At 39.1% G+C, this 16115-nt stretch overlaps 1 protein-coding gene across 2 annotated transcripts in view; it reads left to right on the top strand.

Annotated features, from left to right (window-relative positions):
- The window catches only part of SVEP1 (sushi, von Willebrand factor type A, EGF and pentraxin domain containing 1), a 208188-nt gene that overhangs the window by 139961 nt on the left and 52112 nt on the right, over window positions 1-16115 (top strand). Inside the window, exons 25-32 of one of the 2 annotated variants that reach the window (XM_077141631.1) lie at window positions 2330-2487; window positions 3362-3563; window positions 6034-6209; window positions 9018-9142; window positions 10121-10244; window positions 12314-12484; window positions 13913-14086; window positions 14499-14618. In XM_077141631.1, coding sequence (XP_076997746.1) covers window positions 2330-2487; window positions 3362-3563; window positions 6034-6209; window positions 9018-9142; window positions 10121-10244; window positions 12314-12484; window positions 13913-14086; window positions 14499-14618 — 1250 coding nt within the window. The remainder of the gene's footprint in view (window positions 1-2329; window positions 2488-3361; window positions 3564-6033; window positions 6210-9017; window positions 9143-10120; window positions 10245-12313; window positions 12485-13912; window positions 14087-14498; window positions 14619-16115) is intronic. The other variant, XM_077141639.1, reaches the window with a different exon arrangement.

Here is a 16115-nt window from a genome sequence, read left to right as displayed (position 1 = left end):
TGAAGGAACTTTATTGTCCTCAAGATGCTGCTCGTTCTTTAAGCTTACCAAAAGTTGAAAGAAAAAGTCTTCCACAATTGCAAATTTCCCACTCCCCTTCTCATTCCTAGCCAGGGCCTTATCTAGAAGAAACATGAAGGTAGTTCTGCTGTTGGAACTTCTCCCCTCACATGGAAATGAGACTTCATCAGGTAGCACCATCTTTTCATGGGCTCTCTGCATCTCGTGACGTATAGCACCCAGCCATAGGCAATGAGAAATTTGCTGCTGAAGTTAGATACAACAAGGACTCCAAATTCTGCCCAGAGTCCAAAATAACTGCTGGATAACAGATTTATGTAAACCATCACTGGAAGGTAAATAAAAGTAAGCTCCTAATTCAGAAGGAGTGCAGTTTCTCACCAAAGTGAACCTGTTTTGTAGATAAGGATATTTGAGTGATGCAATGATATCAAATCTGGGAGGATGAAGCTGAGGAAAATTCTAGCCAAAATATATTTACTGTCAAATGCAGAGAACCCAATCAAGTTTCCCCAGTTACGACGAAATGCCCTTTGAAACCCCCACACACTATTAATTCGTATCTGCCACCTTGACACCTTTATCCAAGAGGTCCAGTAACAATAATAGTAGTTACCATGTATTAAACTGGTCCTTTTAATTAGAAAATATTCATGCATATGGAAAAGTATGAAGAATAATAAAAGTCATGCACTCATCAGTGTGGTAATCCAACCTTAGCATTTTGCCATATTTGTTTCACATATTTTGTTGTAAGAAAATAAGTGCTAATGGTAGAGTTGGATTCCCTAACACACACACACACACACACACACACACACAGTATTCCCCCTTCCCCCCAGTGGTAACCACTGTCCTGAAATTGGTACGTCTCTCATTCAAGTTTTATATTTCACTACATATATGAAATAAAAACATTAAACAGTATAGGGTGTTGTTTTGCATGTTATCTAAGTAGCATCACAATATATATATATATAACCTTTGGTAATCATTTTTATTTCTTTACTCGCAATTATGTTTCCAGGTATAATTTGGCTTTAGTTTATTTCAGCTGCTGATGAATAATCCATTGCCCAATTATACCATGATTTATTTTTCCAGTCTCTTTGTAAACATTTAGAGCGATGCTGCTATGAACGTTTTTTGAACATGTCTCTTTGTACATCTGTGCAGTAGTCTCTGAGAGTAACTGACCAGAAATGAATATATAGGGCTCTGAGAATATAAGCCTCCAGCTTTCCTTGACAATGCCAGACTGTAGTTCTACTCAATATAAGCGATTTCCCATTTGACACAACCATATATACTTTCCATTCTGATGGACTCAGTGGTTTGTGGCATGCCATAGAAGCAGTATGGCATACTGATTAAGAACAAGGCTTGAATCGAAGTAACTAGAGGAAAGTACCTAAAACTGTTGAACTGTGTTCTGGTAGCTTTGATTCTTGAAGATGATTATGTAATTATATAGCTTTTACACTGTGACCGTGTGATTGTGAAAACCTTATGTCTGATGCTCCTTTAATCCAGGGTTTGGGCAGATGAGTAAAAATATAAGGGTAAATAAATAAGTAATGGGGGGATAAGGGATAAAAAAAATTGAGTAGATTAATATACTAGTGGCCAATCAGAGGGAAGGGTTAGGGGTATGGAATGTCTAGATTTTTTCTTTTTATTTCTTTTTCTGGAGTGATGCACATGGTCTAAGAATGATCATGGTGATGAATACACAACTAGGTGATGATATTATGAGCCCTTGATTGTATGTGTGTGAAGATTTCTCAATAAAAATATTTAAAAAAAAAAAAAAAAAAGAACAAGACTTGAGGCTGGGTTCAAAACCCACTTAGCAACAAAAGGACTTGGGCAGATTCCTAAAACTCTCTGAGCCACAGCTTGTACATCTGTTAAAAAAAAAAAGGAATAATAATAATAATGTCCCCTCATTTTTATAAAGATTACCCTAATGTATAGAAAGCATTGAGAGCAGCATCTGAATTTGTATATTTTTTCCTAGCACTTATGTAGTGAGAGAAACCACAGTACGGTAATATTTTATCTTGACCAAGGCGACTTCTGTACTTTATTTTGTTACTACACTATTTCTAATAGGTGTTGACTTAAATTGACTTTCATTAGGTAATCTGGAGAGAGTAACTAAGGGTTAAAACATGACTTTGGTATGGGACATGTGTTTTGGCATTTCGGTTTTCAATGTCTTTTGAGACAATGTTGTCCTAAAAGGGAGATTTCCTGTTCGGCCTTTCTGTACCTGGTCTAATCATTGCATTTCATTTTCTCTCAGGTGCCAGTGTGTCCCAGGCTTCACAGGGCCACTCTGCGAAGTGGACATCAATGAATGTGACTCTCACCCCTGTAGAAATCAGGCCACCTGTGTGGATGCAATAAACTCATACAGTTGCAAATGCCGACCAGGATTTTCAGGCAGCAGGTGTGAAACAGGTATATATGAATTCCGTGCAACTAATAATAACGATAAAAATAGTAATAATGGGGCGGGCCACGGTGGCTCAGCAGACAAGAATACTCGCCTGCCATGCCAGAGGACCCAGGTTCGATTCCCGGTGCCTGCCCATGTAAAAAAAAAACATGAGCCAAAAACTCTGCTGAGCACTTTGCACTTATTTGCTCTTCAAAGCCATCCAATAAACTGGGCACCATCGTTATTATCCCCAATAGCAAAGATGAGGAACTCGAACCTTAAAGAGAGAAGGGGAGATGGAGAAAATTGTACCAGGAACTCTTGGCGTTTAAGTGTTTAGAAAGGACACTTGAGTAAGCCTAGTTGAGTTCGGAGCTGTGAGTTCATGGGTAAGCTTGAGATCAAAGGATCAGTGCTAGACTGCAATGGGGTCTTTTAGCGCTAGGACTTTTGTTTTATTGAGTGAGGTCTGCAGAGTTGTGGCAGAGCTGAATTGCTCAGGAAATGGAGAAAATCCAGAGCTCTGAGTGGGGAAGAGAATCACTTCCTTTCTGCTGAGTTATTCTCATCAGTATACAGAAATGCTTTTGTGTCAACCACCTGTGATCACTCCTCAGTTTTACTGTCTCCCTCCAACTACTCCCAGTTTCTGTTTCCTTTCACTAATGAGTGCTTTTCTCATCTTACATAGAGGTTTTTTTTACGTGAAAATTGTGTCTTAGAAATTTTGTAAATAATATGCATTTAATTTTGAAACTGCTCCTCATATAAAATAATCATATTTACTGAAATGAGCTTTCTTTGATAATAGTACCGCATACCTGCTGCTTACCTTAGCCAACTGAGAAGGCCTTGTCGGTGCCACAATCTGCACGCTTTTCTTATTTGTTACAGAACACTCTACGGGCTTTAACCTGGATTTTGAAGTTTCTGGTATCTACAATTATGTCATGCTAGATGGTGTGCTTCCATCTCTCAGTGCTTTAACCTGTGCATTCTGGATGAATTCCTCTGACGTCTTCAACTATGGCACGCCCATTTCCTATGCCCTAGAGAATGGCAGTGACAATACCTTCCTTCTGACCGATTACAATGGGTGAGCAGAAGTGGGTGGATGTGGTAACTGTGCATAACAGCTGGGAATATCAAAAGCCTATCTAGAATACAGGCTTACTGCTGTGTAGGGAAGACTGCAGAGCAGGGCAGAGGATGAGCCTTGCAGAGGTCATGCTTTGGACCTTATCCTGGCACCAAATCAGAGCTGAAGTTAGGAAAGGGGAATCCAGTACTCCAGCAGGACAAACGGAATGGGTATCATCAAATAAAGCATCTGGGCAAGTTCGATAAGAAGTTGAAAGGTTTAGAAACAACATCTTAAGCATATGTTGTGATTTGCTGCTTGCTAAGTATTTTCATTTGTGTTACCTCATTTGATCTTCACAGTGACCTGAGAAATTAGTATCTATTTGCAGGTAGAAAAACTAAACTTCAGAAAGTCTAATGGTTTGCCTTAAAGTCTCACACCCCAGGAATGGCGGACTTAAGGCTGGTGCTCCCTCTTTCACATATCAGGGCCTCCCAAGGATTCATGGGTTTTGGTGCCGTTATTGACCATGGGAGACCCGTGTATTGAATCTGAATCAGTCTACAAACTCAGGTGTGCAAGGTGACATTTATTTCTTTCTGAATCAAGTTAATTTTAACTCTAGGGCTCCATCTCTCCAGGCTTTCAGGAAAGTCAGCCTCACTTACGCCCAGAGATTTTGGGTAAAGATCCAGGCTTGGGAAGGATTTACATCATTGGTCACTGTTCACCCTGCCTGTCACTGCTTCACCTGCATGGTACCTTCAGGTCCACAGCTCTGTGCCATGTGTGTGCTCCTTGGCAGGCCAGCAAGTCTGTGCCTTCAGTCTAGTTAGGCAGCCGGTGAGCAAATTGCCAATCTCAATGACCCATTGAGCCATCTTTCCTCTCACCCAGGGAACTCTCTTTATTCCGACGGAAATCTTCCCATCCTCAAACCCTCTTCTTCTTGATGGACTCACACTTTTAGAAGATGGACTCACGCTTTTAGAAACAAATCTAAACAGTTTGCAAACACCCCCTCCCAAGGCAAAATATTTAGAGAGAAGGCACCATTACTTGCTTGAATAAGGGAAGGAAAACAGGAAGACACAAGAAACAATCAATATTGCAAAAAAATTTTTTTCTTTCATAAGCCTATTTGTACTGAGGCTGAGGAGAGGCTGGGAGAGGCATTCAATGCATTCTTACCATCTGTGTCAACTTTCCCTAATCCTTTTTTTATTTTTAGTCCACTGGCTTTTACAATTTTTCACTTTAAACTACTATTCTAGTTTGTTAGCTGCTGAAATGCGATATACCAGAACTGGAGCGGCTTTTAAAAACAGGAATTTAATAAGTTGCTAGTTTACAGTTCTGAGGCCATGGAAATGTCCAAAAGCGAGTCTATAGAAATGTCCAATCTAAGGCACCCAGGGAAAGATACCTTGGTTCAAGAAGGCCAATGAAATACAGGGTTTGTCTCGCAACCGGGAAGGCACCTGGCGAACAGGGCCATGTCTGCTAGCTTCCTGTCCAGGCCTCCTGCTTCACAAAGCTCCCCGGCTGTGTTTTCCTTCTTCATCTCCAAAGGTCACAGGCTGGTGAACTCTGTGGTTCTCGTGTCCTTCTGTCGTGGTTCTGTGGCTCTTTCCTCGTTCTCAAAGGGAACTCGCTCAAAATGTCTCCTCTTTTATTGGATTCTAGTAAACTAATCAAGACCCATGTAGAATGGGTAGAGACACATCTCCATCTACTCAAGTTTAATACCCGCAGTTGATTGAGTCACATTTCCGTGGAGACAACCCAATCAAATTTCTAACCTGTTGTACTGAAGAGGGATTAGAAGAAACCACTGCTCTCACAAGATTGATTAGCCAAAACATGGCTTTTCTAGGGCACATAAATCCTTTTAAACTGGCACACCTACCTATAGATCTTTGTCACTTTCCTAAGGGATGTGATTGTCAGAAGCCTGTTTTGGTTGGCTACCCTTGTTCAGCTCCAGTTATCCTTTTTTTATTTTTTGAATTGACATGCTTTGTCTGCCATACAACTTCTTTGGCAACCAAGAGACAGAACTTACCTTCCTGGCCACAAGAAACATGCAATCTGGAGGACAGAAAGCTGTCTGACAGTTACACAACTCTGACTCCTTCAATTCATGATTTACTCTCTCCAAAATAGCCAGTTGATGAATTGCCTCAAATTGGACTGACTTTTCTCAGCTCGTCCTACCCCTTTAAGAAACTCAAACCAATTTCCAATGAGCTGCAATAAAGTGTAATTAGTGAATCAAATCAGTTTCTATGAAATATGATCAGATAAAGTACATGGAATAATGAGGTTTTTTTTGAATAATGAATTTTTATATGTGGTACTTTGACCACATACACATGCAAAAAAAATGGAAAGGAAAAAAAAATAGGAGTCTGTCACACAGAAGGGATTGCAACATATGATGATGGCTGATTATGTCCCTCTGGAATCTTTTTCTCTGCAGTTGGGTTCTCTATGTGAATGGCAAGGAAAGGATAACAGACTGCCCCTCGGTGAATGATGGCGGTTGGCATCATATCACAATCACCTGGATGAGTGCAAATGGAGCCTGGAAAGTATATATTGATGGGAAATTATCTGATGCTGGCATCGGTCTCTCTGTTGGTTCAGCTATACCTGGTATGTCTTAGCAAAATGAATGTAATTCTGTTAGATTCTGGCAGTGGTGGTCCTTAGATGAACTTCAAGTTTGCTAATTTTGTTTCCTTGGTTTTAGAAAAAGATCACCAGTTATCTCTTTCATTTACCTAGCCCCTGATTATCCAGACTGAGTTATCAGAAGCTTTGTCTTAGGTGAGAAATATCTTTAGGAAGATATATATTTAGACTATGAAGATGCATGCTTCATAGAAATATATTTGGGAAGATATATATTAAGACAGTTGCTAAACTATCTTCCAAGGGTGAGATTAATTGCAATTTCTTTGTGTGTGTGTGTGTGTGTGTGTGTGTGTGTGTGTGTGTGTTTGGGGGGGGGTCTTGTTTTGTTTTGCTATATGTGCAATATACAAACTGGAATACTTTTGCATGACATTAACTCTTATTCAGGCATCAAAATTCAGTTCCAAATGCCTTTCCTGACCCCTGCCCTTCCTCAGTGACGTTTTTTCTCTCAGCTCTTCCTTTCATCCTGAATACATATCCCCGTGTAATATTGGAAAGTATGTGTGTATATGTAACTTCCCTTAGAATTATAGTCTCCCAAGGGCAGGAAAACTTTTACTTCTATTTTTCTCATCTGCATAAGTCACATGCCTGATATTATAGACAGCACAGAATTGGTAGCACCATAAATATTTGCTGGATTTAGATACCATGTGTTTATGAAGGATGAATGGGACTTGGCTGGGCAGAAGAATAGGGAAGGGCATTTCAGGTAGGAGGAGCTCTGGATGCAGGGGCAGAGCTCCATGACTGGGCTCTGTTGAGGAATGGTTCGTGGTTTCCTGTTCCTGGAGCACAGGGTACATGGAGAGAGAGGAAAGGAAGACCTGGTAGAGAAAGAACCCGAAATATAATATACCTTGGAAAGGACTTCCTTATGGTTGCTCAAGGAATGTTTATATTTTCCTTCAGTAAATTAGGAGATGTTAAAGGTCTTTCGAGAGTTTATGGCATTATCAGGTGAAATTGGGTGGTGGTAGTTTTTGCTTTTTAATTGGGGTTGTTCTTGTTTTCAACTAACTTTCCACCAAGTGATAAGATGACAGGTGATTTTTATTGCCTTCTTTATTCTTCGCTGATAGTCTCATAATAAATATTTATTTCTTCTGTGGCCAATAAAGAGCATTCCTATCTTAAAACCAAAATTAATCCCTGATGGAAGACCAGAAAAATAGAATGAAGGAACAGGAAAAATAAAACCAGGAAACAGTTGTAGGAGATGGCCATCTGACACAGCAGTAACGACGAAATGATGGACAGGATAAAGTCGGGTCCCTCGATTGACAGACCCCAGCATCTTGCTGGCTTTAGTTGGGATGTCCAGTTTTTGAAGTTGTCTGTTGGCTGACAGAAGAATTCTAGGAGAAGGGCTGTTATCATGGGAGGGAGGAGATTAAGCATTTGGCTTGATGTATTGAGTGAGGTCTCTGCTGAATTTCTGATTGTAGGAATACATACAGCTAAAAAATATAGGTCTGATACTACTTTATATGAAATTGGCCAAGTTTTTTTGTGTGTACATGATAAGTTCCTGTTGGCAAGGATTAGGCATTGTGTGCGTCTATAATGTATGAGTATGTGTGAAAATTGATACAATCTTTCTGGGAAGCAATTTAGAGATTTATATCAAGAGATAAAATAAACCCTTCGCATGCATCCGGCAATTCCACTTCCAGGAATCAATCTAAAAGAGATAGTTAGTAATCTAAACAAATATTTATGTATTAATATGCTTATCTTAGCATTATTTTAGTACCAAACTTGGAAACAGCTTTAACATCCAATAACACTTGGTTATTAAATAATCAAGCAAATTGTGATTGTTGTACATTCATATGATAAAACAGCATAATTATTAAAATCCATCAAAGAAGAATTTGTTCAAGAAGAAAAGCAAAATTCAAACTATCACATTGTAGAATTCTGAGCTTTATATATTTTTAAATATCTCACACACATATTCATGCCAAAAAAATACTGAAAGGTAACATATAAAACTATTAAATGATTATTTAGGGACAAGAAGAATCTTTACACTTTATTCTTTAAATTTTCTTCCATGTGTATGCATTGTCTTTTTTAATTATTAATTTTTATAAGAAAACAATGTTGGAGAATCAAGTAAGAGGGATTGGGTCTACAGACGTAGGTTGGCTGTGAGTGCAATCAGATGGGGAAATGGAGCACACAGTTGACGGGAGAAGAAAGGAGCCAGGGGTGAAATCCTGGAGCATCAGCATCCAAGAAGCAGGCAGAAAAGAGAGACTGAAAAGGAGAAGAAAAGTTCGAGGAGAACTGGGAGAGGATACTCTCCTGGAAACCAGGTGTAATCAGAGCCCTGGCAAGAAAGAAGTGATACCCACGAAAGGGGTAAATGTAGACAGATTGGTAAAAGGGCTGTTTTCAAAGATGCAGACAGGGCTGAGAGACAAAATAGAATTGTAAAACATCCTATGACTACCATGAGTGGGAAGCCACAAAAGGTGACGTAAAATGTTGTACACGTGTGTATATGTGTATTATATATATAGTTTTTACAGTTAAATATTCATAAATCCAACATAATATTCTAAATCCTGTTTTTAATGTTGCCTTTTTAAGTATTGAGCTTTCCCTTAATGATAAAACATGCAGTAAGTTTAAATAATTTAGCTTTCATATACAATATATTTATGTTGGCTGTGCTTTCATTAAGTTAGCATCTTAAAAATAACAGACATTCAGACCAGTATCCTCCTCTGTAATCTCTTTCCGTCTCTCTAGGTGGTGGTGCCTTAGTTCTTGGGCAGGAGCAAGACAAAAAAGGAGAGGGATTCAACCCAGCCGAGTCTTTCGTGGGCTCCATAAGCCAGCTCAACCTCTGGGACTATGTCCTGTCTCCACAGCAGGTCAGTTCCATTTTCAGTGTATAACAGTAGTGAGATGCAAAGGTACAAACCTAGTAAAAATGCAAATAGCCTAATGCCATATCTTATTGCAAGCTCTTGTTTTTCACAATTTATCATCAAGAGCATGTGGTGGTTGGGTTGTAGAGTAATGTCAACCTGCAGAGGTTATCAACAGTATCTTACAAGGAATCCCATTTTAGTTTCTTGGTGATATTCTTAAACTTTATTGGAAGTGATTATTTATAAAATTATATAATATCAGAGTGGGAAGCAATCATAGAGAATGATACTTCAAATCCCTCCAACTTAGCAAAAACTCAGCATTGACATAAGATCATATTTCCAGAGCAAGAGGTGAGATGGAGGCTAAAGACAGCCTGAGGTCAATCTCAGTTCTAATCCCAGTTCTACCAAAAAACTCACTATGATGATTTTTGAGCAAATTATTCAGTTTCTCTAATTGAAGCTTGTCTATAAAAAATGATTAAACAGAACTATTGAGTGGATTTTTGACAGGGGTGAACCAAATAATGCATATACACCTCATGGTTTGGCTTGACACATGGTGAGGGCTTGATAAATGTTTACTCTTATTATTATAGCAGCACAGACCTTCTCTGTGCCTCGGTTTCCTCAGTTCTAGATCACAGATAAAAGACGGTAGAATGGAGAACAGTCTTTGTAACATGTAACAAATTGCAAAGTTGTGGATGAGAAATTACCACCTAGGGGGAGAAATCAGAATGTCAGACAACATTGAGCATAGTGGGAGAAATATTTGGCAGAAAGAATGTCAGGGATGAGGGAGGTGGAGTGAGAAGAAAACTTTCCTGTTGCTTCTAAATCATCCCATGCAAAGCTTGCTGTATCCCACACCCCGGAACCTCTGTGACAATTATAACAGAACTGAGTTAAGCTATACCTCTGCCTTCATGAAACAAGTAAGGCTTATCTAAAGATGCGTTTTTAAATTTTCAGGTGAAATCGCTGGCTACCTCATGCCCAGAAGAACTCAGGAAAGGAAATGTGTTAGCCTGGCCTGATTTCCTGTCGGGAATTGTGGGGAAAGTGAATATCGATTCCGAGAGCATATTCTGTTCTGGTTAGAATTTCCTTCTTCCACAGACCCTACCACCTCTTGACTGCTCTGGGGTTTTCTAGCGAAAGGAGGCAACTCGCAGTTCTCTGTTGGTCAAACTTCGTGTGTCTCTCAGTCTACTGTTGAACTAGTAATTTGTTTTTACTCTCTCATCATCCAAATGATTGCTGCTGTTGTTAATATTCTAATGCTGACATACATTTTGTACAGCAGGGTGTAAATTTCGACAAAGGCATAGTAAGATTAGGGAAATAGAATGAGAGGCAGGATAAGGTTAATTCTTTTAATGCCACCAATATCCTGTGCTCATGTATGAGACGGACCCGCTCTTTTTGGCTGTTTCTTAGCAAGCATCTGGAGGAGGGAAATAGCCCACTGACAGCCCAGCGAGAAAGTCAGTGGATGTTACGTTCCACGCACTGAATAGTCAAACTCTGAACCCTCAACACTGCCGCATCTAATTAAATGTATTTAAACAAGTTTCTGAAAGGTCATAGAATCCCTGGTCCTTTGATTATTTGTACAACTTTTAAAAAATATTTGTTAATTAAAAAAAAATTTAACAAATGAACTAAAACATCAACATATATAGTCAGTAATTCATAATATCATCACTTAGTTGCATATTCATCATTTCTTAGAACATTTGCATCAATTCAGAGAAAGAAATAAAGACAACAGAAAAAGAAATAAAACAAAAACAGAAAAAAAAAATTATACATACCATACCCCTTACCCCTCACTTTCATTAGCATTTCATACTAAATTTATTTTAACATTTGTTCCCCCTATTATTTATTTTTATTCCATATGTTCTACTCATCTGTTGACAAGGTAGATAAAAGGAGCATCAGACACAAGGTTTTCACAATCACACAGTCACATTGTGAAAGCTTTATCATTATTCAATCATCATCAAGAAACATAGCTACTGAAACACAGCTCTGCATTTTCAGGCAGTTCCCTCCAGCCTCTCCACTACATCTTGAAGAACAAGGTGATATCTACTTAATGTGTAAGAATAACCTCTCGACTCTGTTTGGAATCTCTCAGCCATTAACACTTTGTCTTATTTCACTCTTCCCCCTTTTGGTTGAGAAGGTTTCCTCAATCCCTTGATGCTGAATCTCTGCTCATTCTAGGATTTCTGTCCCATGTTACCAGGAAGATCCACACCCCTGGGAGTCATGTCCCATGTAGACGGGGAGAGGGTGGTGAGATTGCTTGTGGTGTTGGCTGGAGAGAGAGGCCACATCTGAGCAACAAAAGAGGCTCTCTTGGGGGTGACTCTTAGGCCTAAATTTTAAGTAGACTTGACCTATCCTTTGTGGGGTTACGTTTCATATGAATGAACCCCAATACTGGGGGCTCAGCCTATAGCTTTGTTTGTCCACATTGCTTGTGAGAATTTCAAGAATTCAACTTGGGGAAATTGAATTTCTCCCCGTTCTCACCATTCCCTGAAGGGGACTTTGCAAATACTTTTCCACTTACTGATCGAATCACTGTGGGATTCATCAGGGCATCTTTCTGGACAAACCAACAAAATCTCATGTCCTACCTGAGATTCCAAGTACTTAAGGTATTCAATCAAACCATCTACATAATTTATATTAGGAAATGCACTAGTCAAAATATAAGTTCTGTACCAAATAAACATTTTTTGCTTTAGTCTCACACATAAGGTGAGATTTTAAAATATTAATTACCATCTATTTTCAGCACCCTGCAGTAATGACATTCCTTTCTTCTTCCTCATGCAAAAACATTTTTAAAATTTTGTACAACTATTTTATCAATGAATTAACGAATATTAATGAATTGTCCCAAAATACCAATTTCTTTTTCATCAAAGAGTATACGCAGCAGAATTTTACTGAAAAAAAGTGAAGGTTAATTATTAACTTGAATACTCTTTCCTAGTAATTTTGCTGCCCAGAAATCTGGCTGTCTCATTTTAGTATTGATACTGTGGCTCGAATATCGGTGCAAAGTACGAGTTGAAACCCTGGATTGGACGCTGCTGACACCATGTTGCTGACGAGCTCTGGCCCCGTGCTCTTTGTCCTCAGATTGCCCACCTCTGGAGGGATTGGTACCTCATCTGCGAACAGCATCAGCAGATTTAAAGCCAGGCTCCCGAGTTAGTCTCTTCTGTGAGCCAGGCTTTCAGATGATCGGGAACCCTGTGCAGTCCTGTCTGAATCAAGGACAATGGACACAACCGCTTCCTCACTGCGAACGTGAGCTGCATGCGTCGAAGTCATTTTGGTGGCCCTTGCAAACTATTGGACGCATGAGAATACTTCTCAAGAAAACTAGCTAAAAGCTAGATACCCACAGTAGCAAATAGAGCAGCTATTCCTTGCATACTTCCTTTGTGCATGCACTGTGCTGGGCTTGAAGGAAAAGGAGTAAGGAAGATCCAGAAGGCCACTTGTGGAATGCATGCAAGGAAAGACTGACCATGTAGTCTGGAGGCCTAGAGGGAAATAGGCCCTTGCTGGGTGGGCAATCAGGATGAGGTCTCTTGAGTTGGATGCATTCATTCATTCATTCATTCAATAATCTTTACTTTCTATAGCCTAGGCACTGATTTTATATCCTAGAGATGTACCAGTTGTGAAAAAAAGATTTCCTTTTCTTAAGGAGTTTACATTCCAGTGGGAGAGACAAAAGATAAACAAGTAAATATATTATTGACTTGTAGTAAATTATAATGGTATTATTTAGGGCTCGTAGTAAGGGCTATGAAGAAAAATGCATCAGGGAAGGTGTATCAGTTTCCTAGGGCACAGACTGTGTGTACTGAAATGAGATATTAATTCTCTCACAGTTCTGGAGGCTGGAAGTCCAAATGCAAGTGTCAATAGAGCCGTGCTCCCTCTGAAAGCTCTAGGAAAGAATCATTCTTTTCCTCTTTCTAGATTCTGGCACCTCCTTGCAATCCTTGGTGTTCCTTCCTTGGCTTGTAGCTACATCATTTCAGTCTCTGCCACCATTTTCATATGGCCTTCTTCCTTGTGTGTGTGTGTGTGTGTTTGTCCGGATCTTCCACTCCTTATAGGAACACCATCTGTCCTATTTAGGGTTCTCCCTAATTTAGTATGACCCTATCTTAACGTAACTAATTGCACCTGCCAAGATCCTGTTTCCAAATAAGTGCACATCCTTAAGTTCTGGGTGGCCCATGAATTTGGGGGGCAGGGTGGGGGGAATACTATCCAACCCATTACTGTAGGATAGACGAACAGGAGGGGTTGAGTGGAGACAAGATAGCTATTTTAGACAGCACAGTTCCTCCATAGCACTTAGCACCACCTGACATGTCATATATTGATCTGTTTCTTGTCTGTCTACCCCTGCTAGAAAGTCAACTCCATAAGGCAAGGATTTTGCCTGTTGGATCACTACTGTAACCCCAGAACATAGGATGGTGCCTAGTGGGCAGTTAGACCTAAATATTGTTGAATGAATGAATTGCATGCATGCCATGCACCAATGTGCTAGATGCTGAGTCCAGATGTGGCTGCTGCACGCTACTGCCTCAATCTAATGTTTGTTTGTGTTGGAAAAGTTCCTGCTCATCTGAACTACTCCTTTAATATGACTATAATGTCCTCTGAGCCCTTTACGCCTAATATGGTGTGTTCTTCCCGGTCGCCTTATAGGCATTAGCTGTGGGGCGCCACCCGCTTTAGAGAACGGTTTTTATTCAGCTGAGGACTTCCATGCTGGCAGCACAGTGACCTACCAGTGCAATAATGGCTACTATCTATTCGGTGATTCAAGGATGTTCTGTATAGATAATGGGAGCTGGAATGGCATTTCACCTTCATGCCTGGGTAAGATGAATCTTGGCAATTACTGGGTGGGTTGACTCTAGCTGTATTGGAGACAAACATCCCAAAGATATTTGATGACCCAGAAGGCTCTTGTGAATTTCTTTTGCTAACATCATCTCATCTCAGTAAGCTCTGGGCAAGCTATAGTGACAAATAAATGGTGAAATGTTTTAGTGTTTTAACAGTCATGTTAGAAGTATCTATCTTTGGTCTATTATTGCCCATCTATAAACAAGGACAACAACAGCCTTTACTGTGTGTCTGCAACGTGATTATAACTATTATATTTAAATTTAATAAATATATATAAAGTATTATGAGTTGGGGTAGGTAGTGATTTAAAAGTAAAAACAGATATGATTCCTAAGAAAAAGGAATCGGCTTTAACGTTTGCAAGCTGTCCTCATTTTAGATGTTGATGAATGCGCAATTGGATCAGATTGCAATAAGCATGCTTTCTGCCTAAATACAAATGGATCCTACACATGCTCATGTATCCCACCATATACAGGAGACGGGAAAAACTGTGCAGGTAACTTACATATATATATATATGTAAGTTACTTTACATATATATATATGTATATTTCTTGGAATTCCTTTTTCAATTTTTTAATTCAAGTATGCATGTATAATGTCTTTTATGTTAGAGTAAGATGATATGTTCAACTTCAAAGGGCATAGAGACAGGAAGAACAGATAAACGCCTTATAGAAGCAACCATGGGTACTTTAAGTTAGTTAGAATTGTGTTTCTCCCAACTTCCCAGGGTCTGAAAATCAAAACTGAGAGCTGTGCTATATCACCAGAATGCTGAATAAACGTCTACCATAATACAGGAATAATAGAGTGGATTTAGAAATATAGGCAATGGCCTCTCCCACTTAAATCAGAGCAGAGAGAGGTATTGATGGAAATAAAAAGATGATTTATCACATTTTTGCTGTCAATATCTTTCCTCTGCTAGATGGACCAGAATTATATTGTTGTAAAAAAATGCACATCTAGCTTACGACATTCTGATATTTTCTGATAGCTTTGGAAATAATGCCCCATTTCTCAGTCCACTGCTATCTTTCTTCATTCATTGCAAGAAGCAAGTCCCGGGTCAGAAAAGAAAGAGGAATTCATAATAGTGGCCAGAGAAAAAAGCCTCAGGAGTGATACATGGTATACAGATCAGTTTTTCTACTTTAAGACACACACACACACACAGAGTAAAAACAACAATAAGAGAGCATCAGTGAATCAGACAATTGAAATAAAAACAGAAGCAAGCTGCTTTAGGCCAGGAGATCCGTTCTAGGTTAAACAGAAAATATTGGGTGCTTATGCATCCATCATCCTATTCTCAACCTGAAAATCTGTGTACTATCCAATAACAAGTTATAAAGATTACCTAGGGGCATATCTGATTTAGATAAATTTTTTCCCTTCAAAGAATGAGAAAAAGCTGATAAATAAAACGAAATTTAAAATATTTTTACATACTTTAAAACTTAAAAGTAGGTTAAAATACTCCTGCTCAAAGGGGTAAATTATCCTGCAGGCTCGGGATATGGCACTGAAAATGAGGCAATGCAGGAACCAGAAGAAAACTTGAGAAAACTGCTTATATGCCATAGGAGACAAAGAGATATAACTTGCATTAAAATGTTTTTCAGTCACAAAGCCACAAGGAGATAAGACGCTAAGATGAAAAGGCAGCAGGTATACAAGCAGCTGTTGCAGAAAGGAAGGCAAACTCATGAAACAGTGAGCTTGAATCCAGTTCTCCACAGGGTTTAATCTGAATAAATATTCTAACTTTGGGTCCAGATTGAATGCAGATGTTACACATTTCTGAAATATGTGCTAAATAATGTATTAACAGTTGCATTAGCAGAGATCGACATATGGAAGTGGCAAGAAAATCTAAGATTGGGCTGTAGGGGGTGAGGATGTTAAGAACTCAGAAGGCATAGTTTTTATCTATACATTTGTAATCAAATAAAATGCAAACTGAAAAATAAAGATTTTTAATTAAAAG

The sequence above is a fragment of the Tamandua tetradactyla genome, chromosome 2 (assembly GCF_023851605.1).
Source record: "Tamandua tetradactyla isolate mTamTet1 chromosome 2, mTamTet1.pri, whole genome shotgun sequence".
Classification (NCBI taxonomy): Eukaryota; Metazoa; Chordata; class Mammalia; order Pilosa; family Myrmecophagidae; genus Tamandua; species Tamandua tetradactyla.
This window is presented reverse-complemented; position numbering and strand designations above follow the sequence as displayed.